The sequence below is a fragment of the Sarcophilus harrisii genome, chromosome 1 (genome assembly GCF_902635505.1).
Source record: "Sarcophilus harrisii chromosome 1, mSarHar1.11, whole genome shotgun sequence".
Lineage (NCBI taxonomy): Eukaryota > Metazoa > Chordata > Mammalia > Dasyuromorphia > Dasyuridae > Sarcophilus > Sarcophilus harrisii.
The window spans coordinates 290990966-291004799 of NC_045426.1; the positions used below are offsets into that span (position 1 = coordinate 290990966).

At 34.2% G+C, this 13834-nt stretch overlaps 1 protein-coding gene and 1 non-coding gene across 2 annotated transcripts in view; one reads left to right on the forward strand and one right to left on the reverse strand.

The window, feature by feature from the left end:
- Positions 1 to 3751: 3751 nt before the first annotated feature.
- The window catches only part of CEMIP2 (cell migration inducing hyaluronidase 2), a 112097-nt gene continuing 102014 nt past the window's right edge, over positions 3752 to 13834 (reverse strand). The window contains exons 22-24 of the mRNA XM_003761640.4: positions 9689 to 9843; positions 7422 to 7525; positions 3752 to 5570 (exon numbers count right to left, since the gene is read on the reverse strand). Of these exons, the coding sequence (XP_003761688.1) occupies positions 5374 to 5570; positions 7422 to 7525; positions 9689 to 9843 (456 nt within the window). The 3' untranslated portion in view covers positions 3752 to 5373. The remainder of the gene's footprint in view (positions 5571 to 7421; positions 7526 to 9688; positions 9844 to 13834) is intronic.
- On the forward strand, positions 6019 to 6125 carry LOC111719347. The gene has a single exon (XR_002769523.1). It is a non-coding gene; the product is annotated as a U6 spliceosomal RNA (small nuclear RNA).

Below are 13834 nucleotides of genomic sequence, written 5' to 3' on the forward strand. Positions count from 1 at the left end.
GATGGTTCTTTCTGGGAGCGGGTTTCTTGGGGAGGTGTTCTGGAGGCAACCTTAGTTTCAGTTAAAAGTACATAATCACCCAAATGCAGCCAGGTGGCTAAAAGTTCTGATTTTTTATTGTCTCCAATATAGCCCAGTTAGTTTTCTTAGAGGCTTCTCTCTTTCCTTGGTTCTAAGAGCTCTTGCAGCTTTGTCCTTTGCCTCTGCTTTCTTCAGCCTCCAGCCAGCACCAAGGTGAATCTGTCTTACCTCAATCTCTCAATCTCCCAGAGTGCTCTGTGTCTGTCCCAGAGTGCTCCTCTCTGACTGACACCTGGGAATGTTCCAAAGTAACTCCTGAAGCTAAGAGCCTCTTTATATATGATCTCCCAAAAGTTAACTCCTCCTTCTGGAGGCAGGGATTAAGGGAGGTGTGAATTTGGTTATCTCATACTAAACCTTGAAATCTCCCAAACGTGTGAATGAGTACTTAAATACCTCTTGTTTATATGAGCTCTCTAAAGGTGTGAACACAAGCATTGTTTCTATTAGTTGTACTTAGTACCTTGTTTCTTCTGGCCCATAACATCTCCTTGTAGGATCAGATTAATCATACTGAACCATGCTAAATTAGATAATTATTGTCTCTATCAACTCTAATGACTTAACAATTTGTAAAGATTCCAACAATAAAGATTGGAGCTTAGGAGGACAGTAGATCTTGAACTTCTCAGTCCCTTCCATTATTGACATGAGTTGTTCACCATGAGACTACTTAGCAGTACCAGACTTGTGTTTACCTTCAGGGAAAATCTAATGGACTATTTGAATGTTTTGTGATTCCATTTCTGCTCAAAGTTGCCTTCATGTCTTCTGCAATTTCTGTAGAGGGAAAATAAAGGCGATATATCCACTGCTGAGACAGATAGATGGGTGAGTAGGGAGAGAGAGAGAGAGAGAGAGAGAGAGAGAGAGAGAGAGAGAGAACGAACTGCATAGCTATAAGGAATCCTAATATTCACACTTGGGGAACCTAGCATCTGTTATCATGAATATATAAAAGACAGTTCCCCAGAGTTTAAGAAACAGTGATCCTTTCAGGATTTGATTGGCACTATGAAACCCCAGAATCCTTTGAGAGGATATTTAAGCCATTACATGCAATAATACCTTAGAAAAGTTAAAAAATAAAATATTATATTAGATTTGAAAAATTGGAGAAGACTTTATGTAGAAGGTGGAATTTCACAGAATGTCAGAGAAGGGATCTAAGAAATGACATTTAAGGTTCCTTTAAACTTGAAATATATGGTCCTATGAGCCTTTAGTCCTGTAAAATTCTAGGCTAGGGAAAATTTGCTTAAAGTCATGAATATATATTTATATATATCCTTTAAAGGACAGCTTTTACAAAATCATAATAAAAAGACATTAGACTTGTTATCAGAAGACTTGGTGATTTATTTGCTAGATGCATAAAGTCTTCTCCAATCTTTATGATTAAGGTTAAAACATATGTTCATCCTTCCCATTTACAAAAACTGGAGAAAGTTGGGAAACAATCTTTCTAGCAAATGTCTCTGATAAAGGCACATTTCTCAAATATATAGGACACTGACTCAAACTTAGAATACAAGCAATTCTCCAGTTCATAAATGGTCAAAAGATATGAACAATTTTCAGATGAAATCAAAGGTATCTATAAACATATGAAGAAGTGCTCTAAATCCCTTTTGATCAGAATAATGCAAATTAAAACAACTCTGAGGGTATATCACCTCACACCTGTCAGATTGGCCAATATGACAACAAGAAAAAAAGAGAAAAAAAGAATAAATGTTGGAAAGGATGTGGGAAAATTGAGATATTAATGCACTGTTGGTAGAATTGTAAACTGATTCAAACATTCTGGAGAACAGTTTTGAACTCTACTCAAAGGTCAATCAAACTATGTGTATCCTTTGACCCAACAATATAACTACTAGGTCTGCATTCCAAAGAGGTCATAAGAAAGGGAAAAGGACTTACATGTTCAAAAAAAAAATTCATAGTAGCCCTTTTTGTATTGGTAAAATATTAGAAATTGAAGAGTTGCCCATTAATTGAGGAATGGCTGAACAAACTGTGGTTTATGAATGTAATACTGTTGTGAAATAAGAAATGATCAACAGGAAGATTTCAGAAAAACCTGGAAAGACTTGTATGAACTGATACAAAGTGAAACGAACAGAACCAGGAATATATTGTGCAAAGTATTAATAATACTGTATGATAATAACTATGATTGATTCAGCTCTTCTCAGCAATACAATATCCAAAACAAGTACAAAGGACTTACAAATCCTACCTGTAACCAGATAAAGAACTGGTGGACTCAGAATGCAGATCAAAGCATAATTTTTTATGTACTTTATTTTTTCATGGGTTTTTTTCCCTTTCAATATGTTTCTTCTTTCACGACTGTGACTAATATGAAAATGCTTTACATGATAGCACAATATATAAACTGTATCAAACTGCCTAACATCTTCAGGAGAGGGGAGAGGAGAAAAATATGGAACTGAAAATCTTGTAAAAATGAATGCTAAGGATTTTCTTGACATGTAATTAGGGGGAAAATAAAATACTATTTTTTTCCCCTGAGGCAATTAGCTTAAGTGACTTGCCCAGGGTCACACAGCTAGGAAGTGTTGAGTATCTGAAACCAGATGTGAATTCAGGTCCTCCTGACTTCAAGGTTAGTGCTCTATCTACTACAACATCTAGCTGCCCTTTAAAATACTATTAAAAAAAAAAAAAGGTAGAAAGTGGACATGTACCATTGCAGTCGCAATCACTCTCATACAGGAGAACTTAATCTTTCTTTTGTAGTCTAGTAAAACCCCTTCTCAGAATTATGTTATTAAACGTATATAATAAAATACACAGATTACAAAGGAAGTCAAGTATATTAAAATACAATTATCAATTTATTTTAAAGTTCTCAGACCTCTGGGTATATATATATAAATATATATATATATATATATATATATATATATATAAAATCTTTTGTATCTAGTTATTTGCATCTATTCTCATTCTTTTCAACAGGCTCCCTGATAGCAGAGATTGTTTTTGCTTTTCTTTATATCTTTAGTTTTTTGCACAGTGCCTGGCACATGGCATATGGCAGGCATTTAATATATAGTCATTGACTTCATATGGCAAAGTACTTACTATATAAATAAAATGTTCAGTAGAGTTTTTACCAAATTAATTATATCATTGCTGAAAAAATGGAAAAAATCAGTACTTTCAAATCTGGCCAGAACCTTAACAATCATCTTATCTAAGGGGATCCTGGGGTTTGGGGTCCATGAATCGCCAAGAAGTCTATGAATACATTTTGAGGAGCTCTATTAACTTTGATGGGGGGAAATTACATTTTTATTTGCACTAAAGTCTAACTGAAATTTATAATTTTCTTCCATTGTAGATTTAAAAAACAAAACATTGTTTAGAAAAAACTTCATCAGTTTCATTAATTTGCCAAAGGAGTCTATGCCACAAAGAGATTAAAAATTTCTGACCCGGTCCAACTTCCTCATTTTACATAGGAGAAAACAGTTCCAGAGAGGGAAACAACTTGACAAAATTCATCCATATAGTTATTATCAAAGGTAAACTTCATTAGTAAACAAAATCGGGCACGTGTCTTTATAATTAGAAAAGTTTTATTGGTAGCACTTTGAGGTAGCACACTTTGTAAAATAATAAAAAGAGTCAGAGCTGCTCATCAATTTCCCCTTTATTCACAAGCACTGTCATGCCCATTTCTGCATATGAGTAAAGAAAGTGAAATTGTATATGTTAATGCTCAACCCTTTCCCCTAAATCCCATCTCCCCAGCTCTCCCAACCCACCCCTACCCTCGCTGATTTTATTTATAAAATTTGATTAACTGAGTGACAAGGGACCCAGTTACCCACCTATTGATTTTTTTTTCCTACTGAATTAAACAGTATAACACAGTGGAAAGAATACTAGATTGTAGGCAAAGGATGTAGGTTTGAATCCTGGCTCTTACACTTATAATCTCTATGACCATCAGCAAGTCACCCCGTCCCTCACTTTCCTTATTCATTAAAGGAAAGGTTTGGATTAAATGATCTCTAAAGTTCCTTCCAGTTCTAAATCAAGTTTCCTATGATCTGTTGTCTAAAGGGTCTAGCCACTCCCCTTGCTGCATGGAACACTCCTTAGTATCCACTGGAATGCCATGCATATAACTGGAAAGTGAAAGAGGGTACAATCGCCACTTTGTTCAACTTACTTTCAAAACTGTGATAAATCAGGATAATCTACTCTCCCTAGACTTTAAAAAAGTCCATTTCTATATTTCTGCCATGTTATCTGGGGCTTCAGAATAGATCCAGAAGTTCATTCCTTTAGTCTTGGGAATAACTATGTCAGGAGGTAGCTAGATTCCTAGGATGTTCAGGCAGATTTCTGAGCAGAAAGGCTTAAAGGAAAAGAGCCTCATTATTAAATATGAGTAACAAATGTAAATATCCAGCTTAGCACTGCATGTAAGACACAAACATAGCTAGAGCAGGCTAAGGATTAAAGCTGCATGATCCCAATCAACTTCAAACTTTAATACTAGAATTTTTAAAAAATCTCCTGAGGGTCATAGGTTAAAAAATTTATACCTTAAAAATAGCCCTCTCTTCCCAATTCATTTCACTGTTTGAAAACTGAACATACACACACACACACACACACACACACACATCCCACAAACTCAGTGTAAAAGTGAACAAAATGACCATGTCCAGACAAGGACAGGAGCCATGCCTGAGCTGCCACTTAGAAACTAACAGCAAAAATAAAGTCAATTGATAACATGTAAAATCCTCAAAGTCTGCCTGGGGGCAGGCATAAAAGAATCATATCCACATGCCACCTGATAAGAATCAAACAGCTGCAAGACACATAACTGAATGTCAGACTTCAAGTAATCCAAGGTACAACAAGATTTGTCTCCAAATACTCTCAGGCACATTCTTGTGGACACCCCAGGTTTCTCCACAATACAATACAATACAATACAAAAAATAGAAAACTGTTTATAGTAAATACAAACTAGAATTGAGGGGGGAGGTTGAGGGAAAGCATTAAGGGAACAGAAGAGACACTCTGAATAAACTGGCTTTACAAATAGGAATAAATTCTTTTAACATTGTGTACAATGAAAAGGTGCACAGACTGGCAATGAAGCTGCAAATTCAGGCTTCTTCCTGTCACAAACAACAAAATGATTTCCTTAGGTATTAACAGTGTCATTTAAAATGTCATAAATTAAATAAGTTAGTTCACATTTTCCCCTAGCACAAGTTAACATTTTAGTCTCTAATGTGCTCTTGAAGCTCTCTTTAAAAGTTCAAAATCTCTTCTTCGGATACTGTAGACTTTGTCACAGCCATACTCTTCCAGCTGTAAAGGTATGTATTTTTCAAGCAGTCCTAAGCCCTGTCCAGCAGGACTGGTAAACAGCTTAGTCCATGCTGGTTTAAAGTTTCCTCTGAATCCCAGAAATACCATGCTCCCTGCAACATAAGAGCACAGTTATTAGCTACAAAGTTCCATGTAAGACCAGAGGAAGGTCAAGCCAGAGATAGTCATAAAAATCACATTCCTTTATGTCAGCAAACTGACTCCTACAACCCACATCTTGTACCAAGTAACAAAATACAAACCCATACATTTCTTTTAAAAAGTCCTTTCATTTTTAAATTTGCAGTCCAGCATAATAGCATTCATTTGGAGACCACTTCCTCATTCCTTCTGAAAGCCCTCTTTAAAACACTACTCTTCAGCTATTATTCTTCTATATGTTTTTTCTTACAGGAAGTTTTTTACTTGCTTTTATCTATCAACCCTGTATTGTATTTTGTATATTTTGTATTATATTATTGTATACACAGCATACAGCATATAGTGAGCATATAATAAATGCTTTTGGAAAGTATGATATCTCATTAAAATCCTTTTCATGTGTTTGCTTTAGCAGCACATTTACTTAAATCGGAACAATACAGGAAAGATTAGCATAGCCCCCGTATGAGGATAACAATTAAGTTTGTGAAGCATTCCACATTTTTGTAATAGTAGGAGATAGAGGGGGTGCTTATAGAAGAGAAGACAGATTGTGGGAGACAACAGTCAAAAGAAAAACACTTTTGAGGAGGGACAGTATAGAGTAGAAAAAATGGAGGGGGGAAACAGAATGGAGGAAAATAGTAATAACTGTGAAAAAAAATTTTGAAGCATGTTTCTCTGTAAAAAGGCCTCATCTCTGAAATATAGAGAAATGAGTCAATTTTATTTAAAAAGAAAAAAAAGAGCATTTCCCAACTGATAAATGCTCTACATCACTATTTCTTGGAATGCAAATTACTACCTCACAACTATTAGAATGGTAAATAAAATAGAAAAAGAAAATGACAAATGTTGGAGAAGATATGTGAAAATTGAAACACTAATGCATTGTTGGTAGAGTTATGAACTGATTCAACCATTTGTAGAGTAACTTGGAACTATGCCCAGAGGGATATAAAACTATGCAGGATCTAACAATATTTCTATTGGGTACTAGAGATTTAAATAAAAAGAAAGGAAGAGAGAAAGAGAAAGGAAAAAAAAGGATTTATACATCAAAATATTTATAGCAACACTTTTCTAGTTGCAAAGAATTGGAATTTGAATGAACAAGTTGTAGTATATGACAGTGATGGAATATTAATTGTGCTACAAGAAATGATTTAGATGCTCTCAGAAAAACTTAGAAATACTTACATTAACTGATACAAAATGAAAAGAGATGAACCAAAATAAAATTGTGGGGACAGGAACAACAATACTATAAGAGGATTAATTGTGAATGACTTAGGTATTTTCAGCATTTCAATTATCCAAGACAGCTCTGAAGGACTTATGATGGAAAATACTATCCATTCCAAGAAAAAGAACTGATGAAGTCTGAATATAGATTCAAATACACTTTCTAAACTTCCTTTATTTTTCTTGGGTTTTTATCTTGGTCTATGTTTTCTTTTACAACATGACAAATATAGAAATGTCTTCCATGACTATAATGTATAAATCATATAAAATCATTTGCCTTCTTAATAGAAGGGATGAGAACAGTGAGAGAATTTGGAATCAATTTTTAAAAATGGATGTTGAAAATTGTTTTTAACAGGTTATTGGGGGAAAAAAATTAAATAAAAAAGATCCTTTTCATAGGGAAGTTAATGATAAAAAGGGCAGAAAAAGAGAGAGTGTACCTTTTAATTTTTCTTTCTTTCATTCATTCACAAGTTAAAGTACCCAGTGAACATATAAAAACTCCAGAGCATCAGCATTTAAGGATTATCTACAAAAATGCAAATACCAACCTTTGTTTTGAAGATGAGCTGCTTTGGCTAATCCCAGAGTCATTAATGCTTCAGAAATATTCAGATTTTTAATTTCTCCTCTTGTGCTCATCAGAACAATTGACCTATATTTTAAAATTTTATTTTCATTAAGTGAAATGTATCTATTATATACATACAAAATTCCCTTCCATGACCCTCATATTCTCCTGCCTCATCCCTTCCCTTCTCATAAACCATCCCCAGCAAAAACAAAATCTAAACTTGGATAAGCCATAGATATTTTAGGTAAACTAAGCTACTGAAGGACCCAGGGTTTAACTTTTTTAATAGAAGACATAGATTCAATGTATGCCAGGACTCCCTTCCACAAGCCAAAGAATCTCAGCAGCAGGATGCCTCAAAAGTACTAAATCCCAAAATATCCTGAAGCTTTGACTACCTCTGAACAGATGAGAGCTGACCAGCCCAGTCCCTTGAAATGTCTACCAAACATTTGCAAGGGAACTTGGTCACTCTAAAAAGAGGACCTAACCTGTAGTCCATGAATTCCCAAGCTATCTGTGGATAAGTTTTAGGCATTCTGTGAATTTAAATGGGAATGTAAATGTATATTTATATATTTCATAATTTTCATTAACCTCTAAGTAAAATTCAGAATTATCTTCAATTATGTATTTTTCTGGAAAAAAAAAAAAAAAGCATTACTCTAATCATGAGTCCAATGACTTCAGCATACTGTGAAAGGGGTCCATGGCACATGTTAAGAACTCTAGAAGCTAATTCTAATAGCCACAGGAGAGTATTCATTTACTCAGTTAAGTCTTCTAAGTTTGAAGAATGATTTGTGAGTTTAAAGGACTATCTTGAATATATGTGACAAAATTCATATTACAGGCTGAAGTCTTTGGTGTTTTATAATTAAATAGTCAAAACTTTAATGAATAAGGCCCAGGAAAGGATTCTTCCATAAGTGCAATCTAAAACAGGAAAAGAATAAAGTAGAAAAGACATTTATCCTGGGGGTTAGGGGAATGGAGAGAGATAGAGGGAGAAAGAAAGATGATAATAGGGAAAGGGAGAGAGAACAAGAAAGATCAAATAATCTGTTGAATAACGAAAACCAGAATATTGTGAATATCTATTTCTCATGTCTACATAAAACAATGGCAAGATATAATGAAATGAAAAAGGCTTGCAAAATAAAATGTGCATTTGGGGAGCTTTTCTCAACAAAGGCATGTGTAATGTCCTTCAGCAATAGTTAATATGATAATCTTTATCACAGTTATTGAACTAAAGAGGACTTTGAGAGCATTCCTGAGAGTACCTCCCCCCTAAAAAGATTTAGACCATTCCCCAAAGACAAAAATCTATGTAAGGATAATTAAAATAAAACAAAAGTCTGACTTGTTCATTTTATTCAAAATGATGGTTAGATTATGACACAATCAAAAAGACGTAAGGTTTTCATTTTCAAAACTGTGCTCAATTCTGCCTGACCAGATTATAGCCGTTCTCCATACTCAAGGTCTATACCTTTGAAAGTAATCATTTCGTCAGGATCTTTTAGGTCCTTCTAGTATGTTAATAACTTGTGCAGATTGCATCCCCATATAACCAAATCTCTATAACAGAAAGTGTTAACAATAAGTTCTCCGTGTGTCTTTCCTTCTCCTAAGAGATTTTATAACAATAGAGAAATGTCCAGAATTCAAGCCCTCAGTCTCCTTTGATAAAGTCCATGGAGAGTAGAATAATAAAGATGATGATAAACTAGGCTTTGTCATGCTTTATGGTTGGCAAAGTGTCAACACTGCCTCATTTGTTCCTCTGTAGGTCTGCTGAATTGAAAACAACTCAGGACCACTCTTCAAAGAAAAATAATCAAAGAAACTACTCTAGATATAAAAATTGGTGATGAACGAAGGAGAGGGAGAAATAGCGTGAAAAAGCATAAACTGTTAAAATGTCAGAGTAGGGAGACAAAACCTCAGAGAGTTAATCTTATCAAAGTACTTTGAGACCTTAAAATAGTTTACTTTTTATTCTATGGAAATACAGGCAGATATCCTTGAACAGTAGATAGAATGGTGAATTTGAAGACCTAAAAAAGTTAAATTTGAATCCTAGTTCTGATAGCTGTTAGCTGTTTGACTGTGGGCAAGTCACTGTTGCTAAACCTCAGTTTCCTCATCAGTAAAATAAGATAATAATACTTGCTGTGTGGAAAGCATTTTATAAACCTAAGGTACATTATTATAATTATTAAAGAAAAGTTCACATACCTCATAGGAATTGATGTTTTTAAGTACTCTTTCAAATGTTCAGCTTCAGTAAAAGAGAATAATTTGTTTTCAGATACTCGGGAAGGAACACTACAGGCATCCACAACGAGGAGATGCAAACCCATACTTGTGAGTGGATAGTTGGTGCCATTGACCTAATAGTACAAATACATTACCTATTATTAATGCCATTTTTGTGGTTTCTCAACTATTCCTTACCCTCTTCTCCCATTCCCTTCTTGTTTTTAAGATAAATTTTTTAAATTGTATTTTTCAATTAACATTTATTTTCTTTCCTTTCTATACACACTCAATTTAAAGGGTTAAAAAATTTAAAAAAAAAATATTCCCAGCCATGCAAAAACAAATTCCCACAATGACCATGTCTTATTCTGTATTTTGAAATCATTCTCTTTTAGGAAAAGGGTAGCAAGCTTCATCATCAGTCCTCTGGAATCATTGTTGTTCATTATATTTTGATCAGAGTTGATCAAAATTTTTAGTCTATTTGCTTTGGAAAATAGTATTTTTTTTTTTTCCAATTACATGTAAAGATAGTTTTCAACATTTTTTTTCCCTGAAGCAATTGGGATTAAGTGACTTGCTCAGGGTCACACAGCTAGGAAGTGTTAAGTGTCTGAGACTTGCCCAGGATCACACAGCTAGGAAGTGTTAAGTGTCTGAGACCAGATTTGAACTCAGATCTTCCTGACTTCAGGGCTGGTGCTCACTGCGCCTAGCTGCCTCTCAACATTCTTTTTTTTTTTTTTTTTAAACAAAATTTTGGTTTCTCCCTCTCTCCTATTTCTCTCTCTTTTTTTAGTTGCATGACCAACTGATTGATCTCTTTCTCTATTTTGTTCATGTAAGCACTAAGAGATATAAAATTTCCCTTAAACACTATCTTGATTGCATCCCGTAAGTTTTGGTATGTTGTCTCATTGTTGTCATTCTCTTACATGAAATTATTGATTCTTTTTATGATTTATTATTTGATCCACTCATTCCTTAGGATTATTTTTAGTTTCAATTAATTTTTAATCTATAATCCTCTGGGCCTTTTATTACTTTGTAATTTTTATTACATCAGGATGTGAAAAGTATTTAATATTTCTGCCTTTCTGTATTTCATGGTGAGGTTTTTAATGCTCTAATGGACAGACTGTCACTTTTTGTGCAGCTGCCACTTACCACTGAGAAAAAGTACATTCCTTTCTATCCCTCTTCAGTTTTCTCCAACTTTGCTAAAAATTCAATTTACCTCTTTAATTTCTTTCTAGCTTTGTAGATGGTTAGATTTATCTAGCTCTGAGAGGAGGAGATTGAGCCCCATTAGTATAGTTTTACTATCTATTTCTTCCTGTAATTTATTTAACTTCTGCTCTAAGAATTTCAATTCCACACCACTTAATACATATGTTTACTATTGATATTACAGCATTGTTTAGAGCACCTATTATTCCTTCCTTATCTCTTAAATCTATTTTTGCTTTTGCTTTGGCTGAGATCCCCTCCACCATTTTTTTACTTTTTTTGTTTTTAACATATTCTGTCTCAGATTTTTTTCTTTTACTCGGTGTGTCACTGCTTCAAATGCACAAAGAACATATTGTAAGATTCTGCTGACTTCATTTTATAGGTGACTTCATCCCATTGACATTCCCATCCACATTTTCCCCCACTTATACTTTTCTTTCTCCCTTCACCCTGTCCTTTTTCAACAGTGTTTTGCTTCTGATCACCATCTCCCCAAATCTGTCCTCCCTTCTATCAGTACTCCCTCCCTCCTCCTCTTATTTTCCTCTCTTTTTTCCCTATAGGATAAGATAAATCTACCCAATTGAGAGTAAATTTCAAGAAATGTTCAAGCCCTTTTTTCTTTCCCTTTACTGTAATAGATCTCGTGTGTGTGTGTGTGTGTGTGTGTGTGTGTTGTATGTAAAACTTAGCCCATTCTGCTTCCCCTTTTCCTCTTCTCCCAATACAATCCTCTTTTTCACACCCAAATTAAATTTTTTATCATCACATCAAAGTCAAATTATATCTACACCTTCTATTCAAAGTATATTCTCTAACTGTCCTAAAAGAAATACAACATTATCTTCCTATTTAACTTTAAAGAATAACATGGTGTGTTTATTTTTCTTTCCTGTTTATCTTTTTATGCTTCTCTTGAATTTTGTATTTGAAGAACAAATTTTCTCTTCAGTTCTAGTCTTTTCATCAGAGAAATTTTAAAGTCCCCAATTTCATTGAATCTCCATCTTTTTCTCTGAAAGATTATGCTCAAATTTTCTAGGTAGTTTATTCTTGGTTGCAATTCAAGCTCCTTTGCCTTCTGGAATATCATATTCCAGACCCTTCAATCCTTTAATGTAAGTTGTTAAGTCCTGACCAATCCTGTTTGTGACTCTGATATTTAAACTGTTTCTTTCTGACAGCTTGCAGTTTTTTCTTCTTGACCTGATAATTCTTGAATTTAGCCACAATATTCTTTGGAGTTTTTATTTTGAGATTTCTTTCAGCAAGAGAATAGTAGATTTTTTTCAATGATTATTTTACTCACTGGTTCTAGAATATCAGGGCAGTTTTCCTTGATAATTTCTTTCTTTTTTTTTTGATCATGGCTTTTGGGTAGTTCAATAATTTTAAAATTATCTTTACTGGATCTATTTTCTAGGTCAGTTATTTTTCCTAAGAGGTATTTTACATTTGCTTTTATTTGTTCATTCTTTTAATTTTGTCAGACTGATTTTTCATGTCTCATAGACATGAGACTCATAGAGTCACTAGCTTTTATTTGTCCAATTCTAATTTTTAAGGAATTATTTTCTTCAATTAGCTTTTGAACCTCCTTTTCCATTTGGTCGATTCTACTTTTAAAGGAGTTGTTTTCATCAGTGGATTGTTTTTCCCCATTTAGCCAAATTAATTTTTAAGGAATTGTTTTCTTCAGTTTTTGTGCTTCCTTTTCTAAATTGTTGATTGTTTTCTTAATTCTCTTGTAAAATTCTCATTTCTTTTCCCATTTCTTCTATCTCTCTTACTTGATTTTAAAAATCCTCTTTTAGTTCTTCTGAAAGAACTTTTGGGGCCTGAGACATACATACTTTGAGGCTTTGCAATATAGGCATTTAAACATTATCCTCTTCTGAGTTTATGTTTTGATCTCCTCTGTCTCCATAGTACCTCTCTATGGTCAGAGTTCTTTTTTGTTTTTTGATCATTTTTTAAAGTTGAGCTCTGTTCCTGGGGAACAGGGGGCATTGTCCTGAGGTTTTTACTCTGGAGGTTCAGAGACCTGGTCACTGGCTTTCTGTATCAGGGCCTCTGGTATAACATACTCCCTGCTTTGGGAGTGTTTATCATTTTATTTTTGTGCCAACCCGGTCTAGTGTAATTATTAGCTGGAAGACTTATCTTCCTGAGTTCAAATTTGGTCAGACCTAGCTATGTGACTGTGGGCAAGTCACTTAATCCTATTTGCCTCAGTTTCCTCAACTTCAAAAGGAAATGGTAAACCATTCCAGTACCTTTGTCAAGAAAACTCCAAATGAGACAAGGAGTTGGATTTAACAGAAAAGACTGAAAAGCGAGAAAACATTTAACAGGTGCTTTAGATTGCATTAATCTCTTAGAACCTAACTAGATGGCTCTTTTTTGATTAGAGAAGGAGCTCTGAGTAAAAGCACAATGTAACCACCACTGCAACTCACTATAATTATTTCTGCTACTGTATCTGCAATATCCATTTCTTAAGCAAGCTTTATCTTAAAAAGGGTAAAGCACTATCCACAGCCCGTTCACTTCTTATCCTGGTGGGCAGGTTCAATCCCTCAACTGAAGCAATTTAATAATATAATCGTTATTTCATAAGTTCAGGAGAAAGTATCACACTACAGATCTAGTTCTGTAGATCACCAATCTCAAGTTATGAATTTAAACTTTGAATGCTACTGAGGCTAGCTCAGCCTCATTCCATTAGCATGGAAAGCAAGAATTTAGCATCTTCCTATATGTTTTGATTTAAAGCTAATATGGGGATATAACAAAATATAGTGGAAAGAGAACTGAATTAGGAATCAGGAGACTCAGGAATCAGGAGACTTAACTCTGCTATTACTTCTCCATGTGACCTTGAGCAAA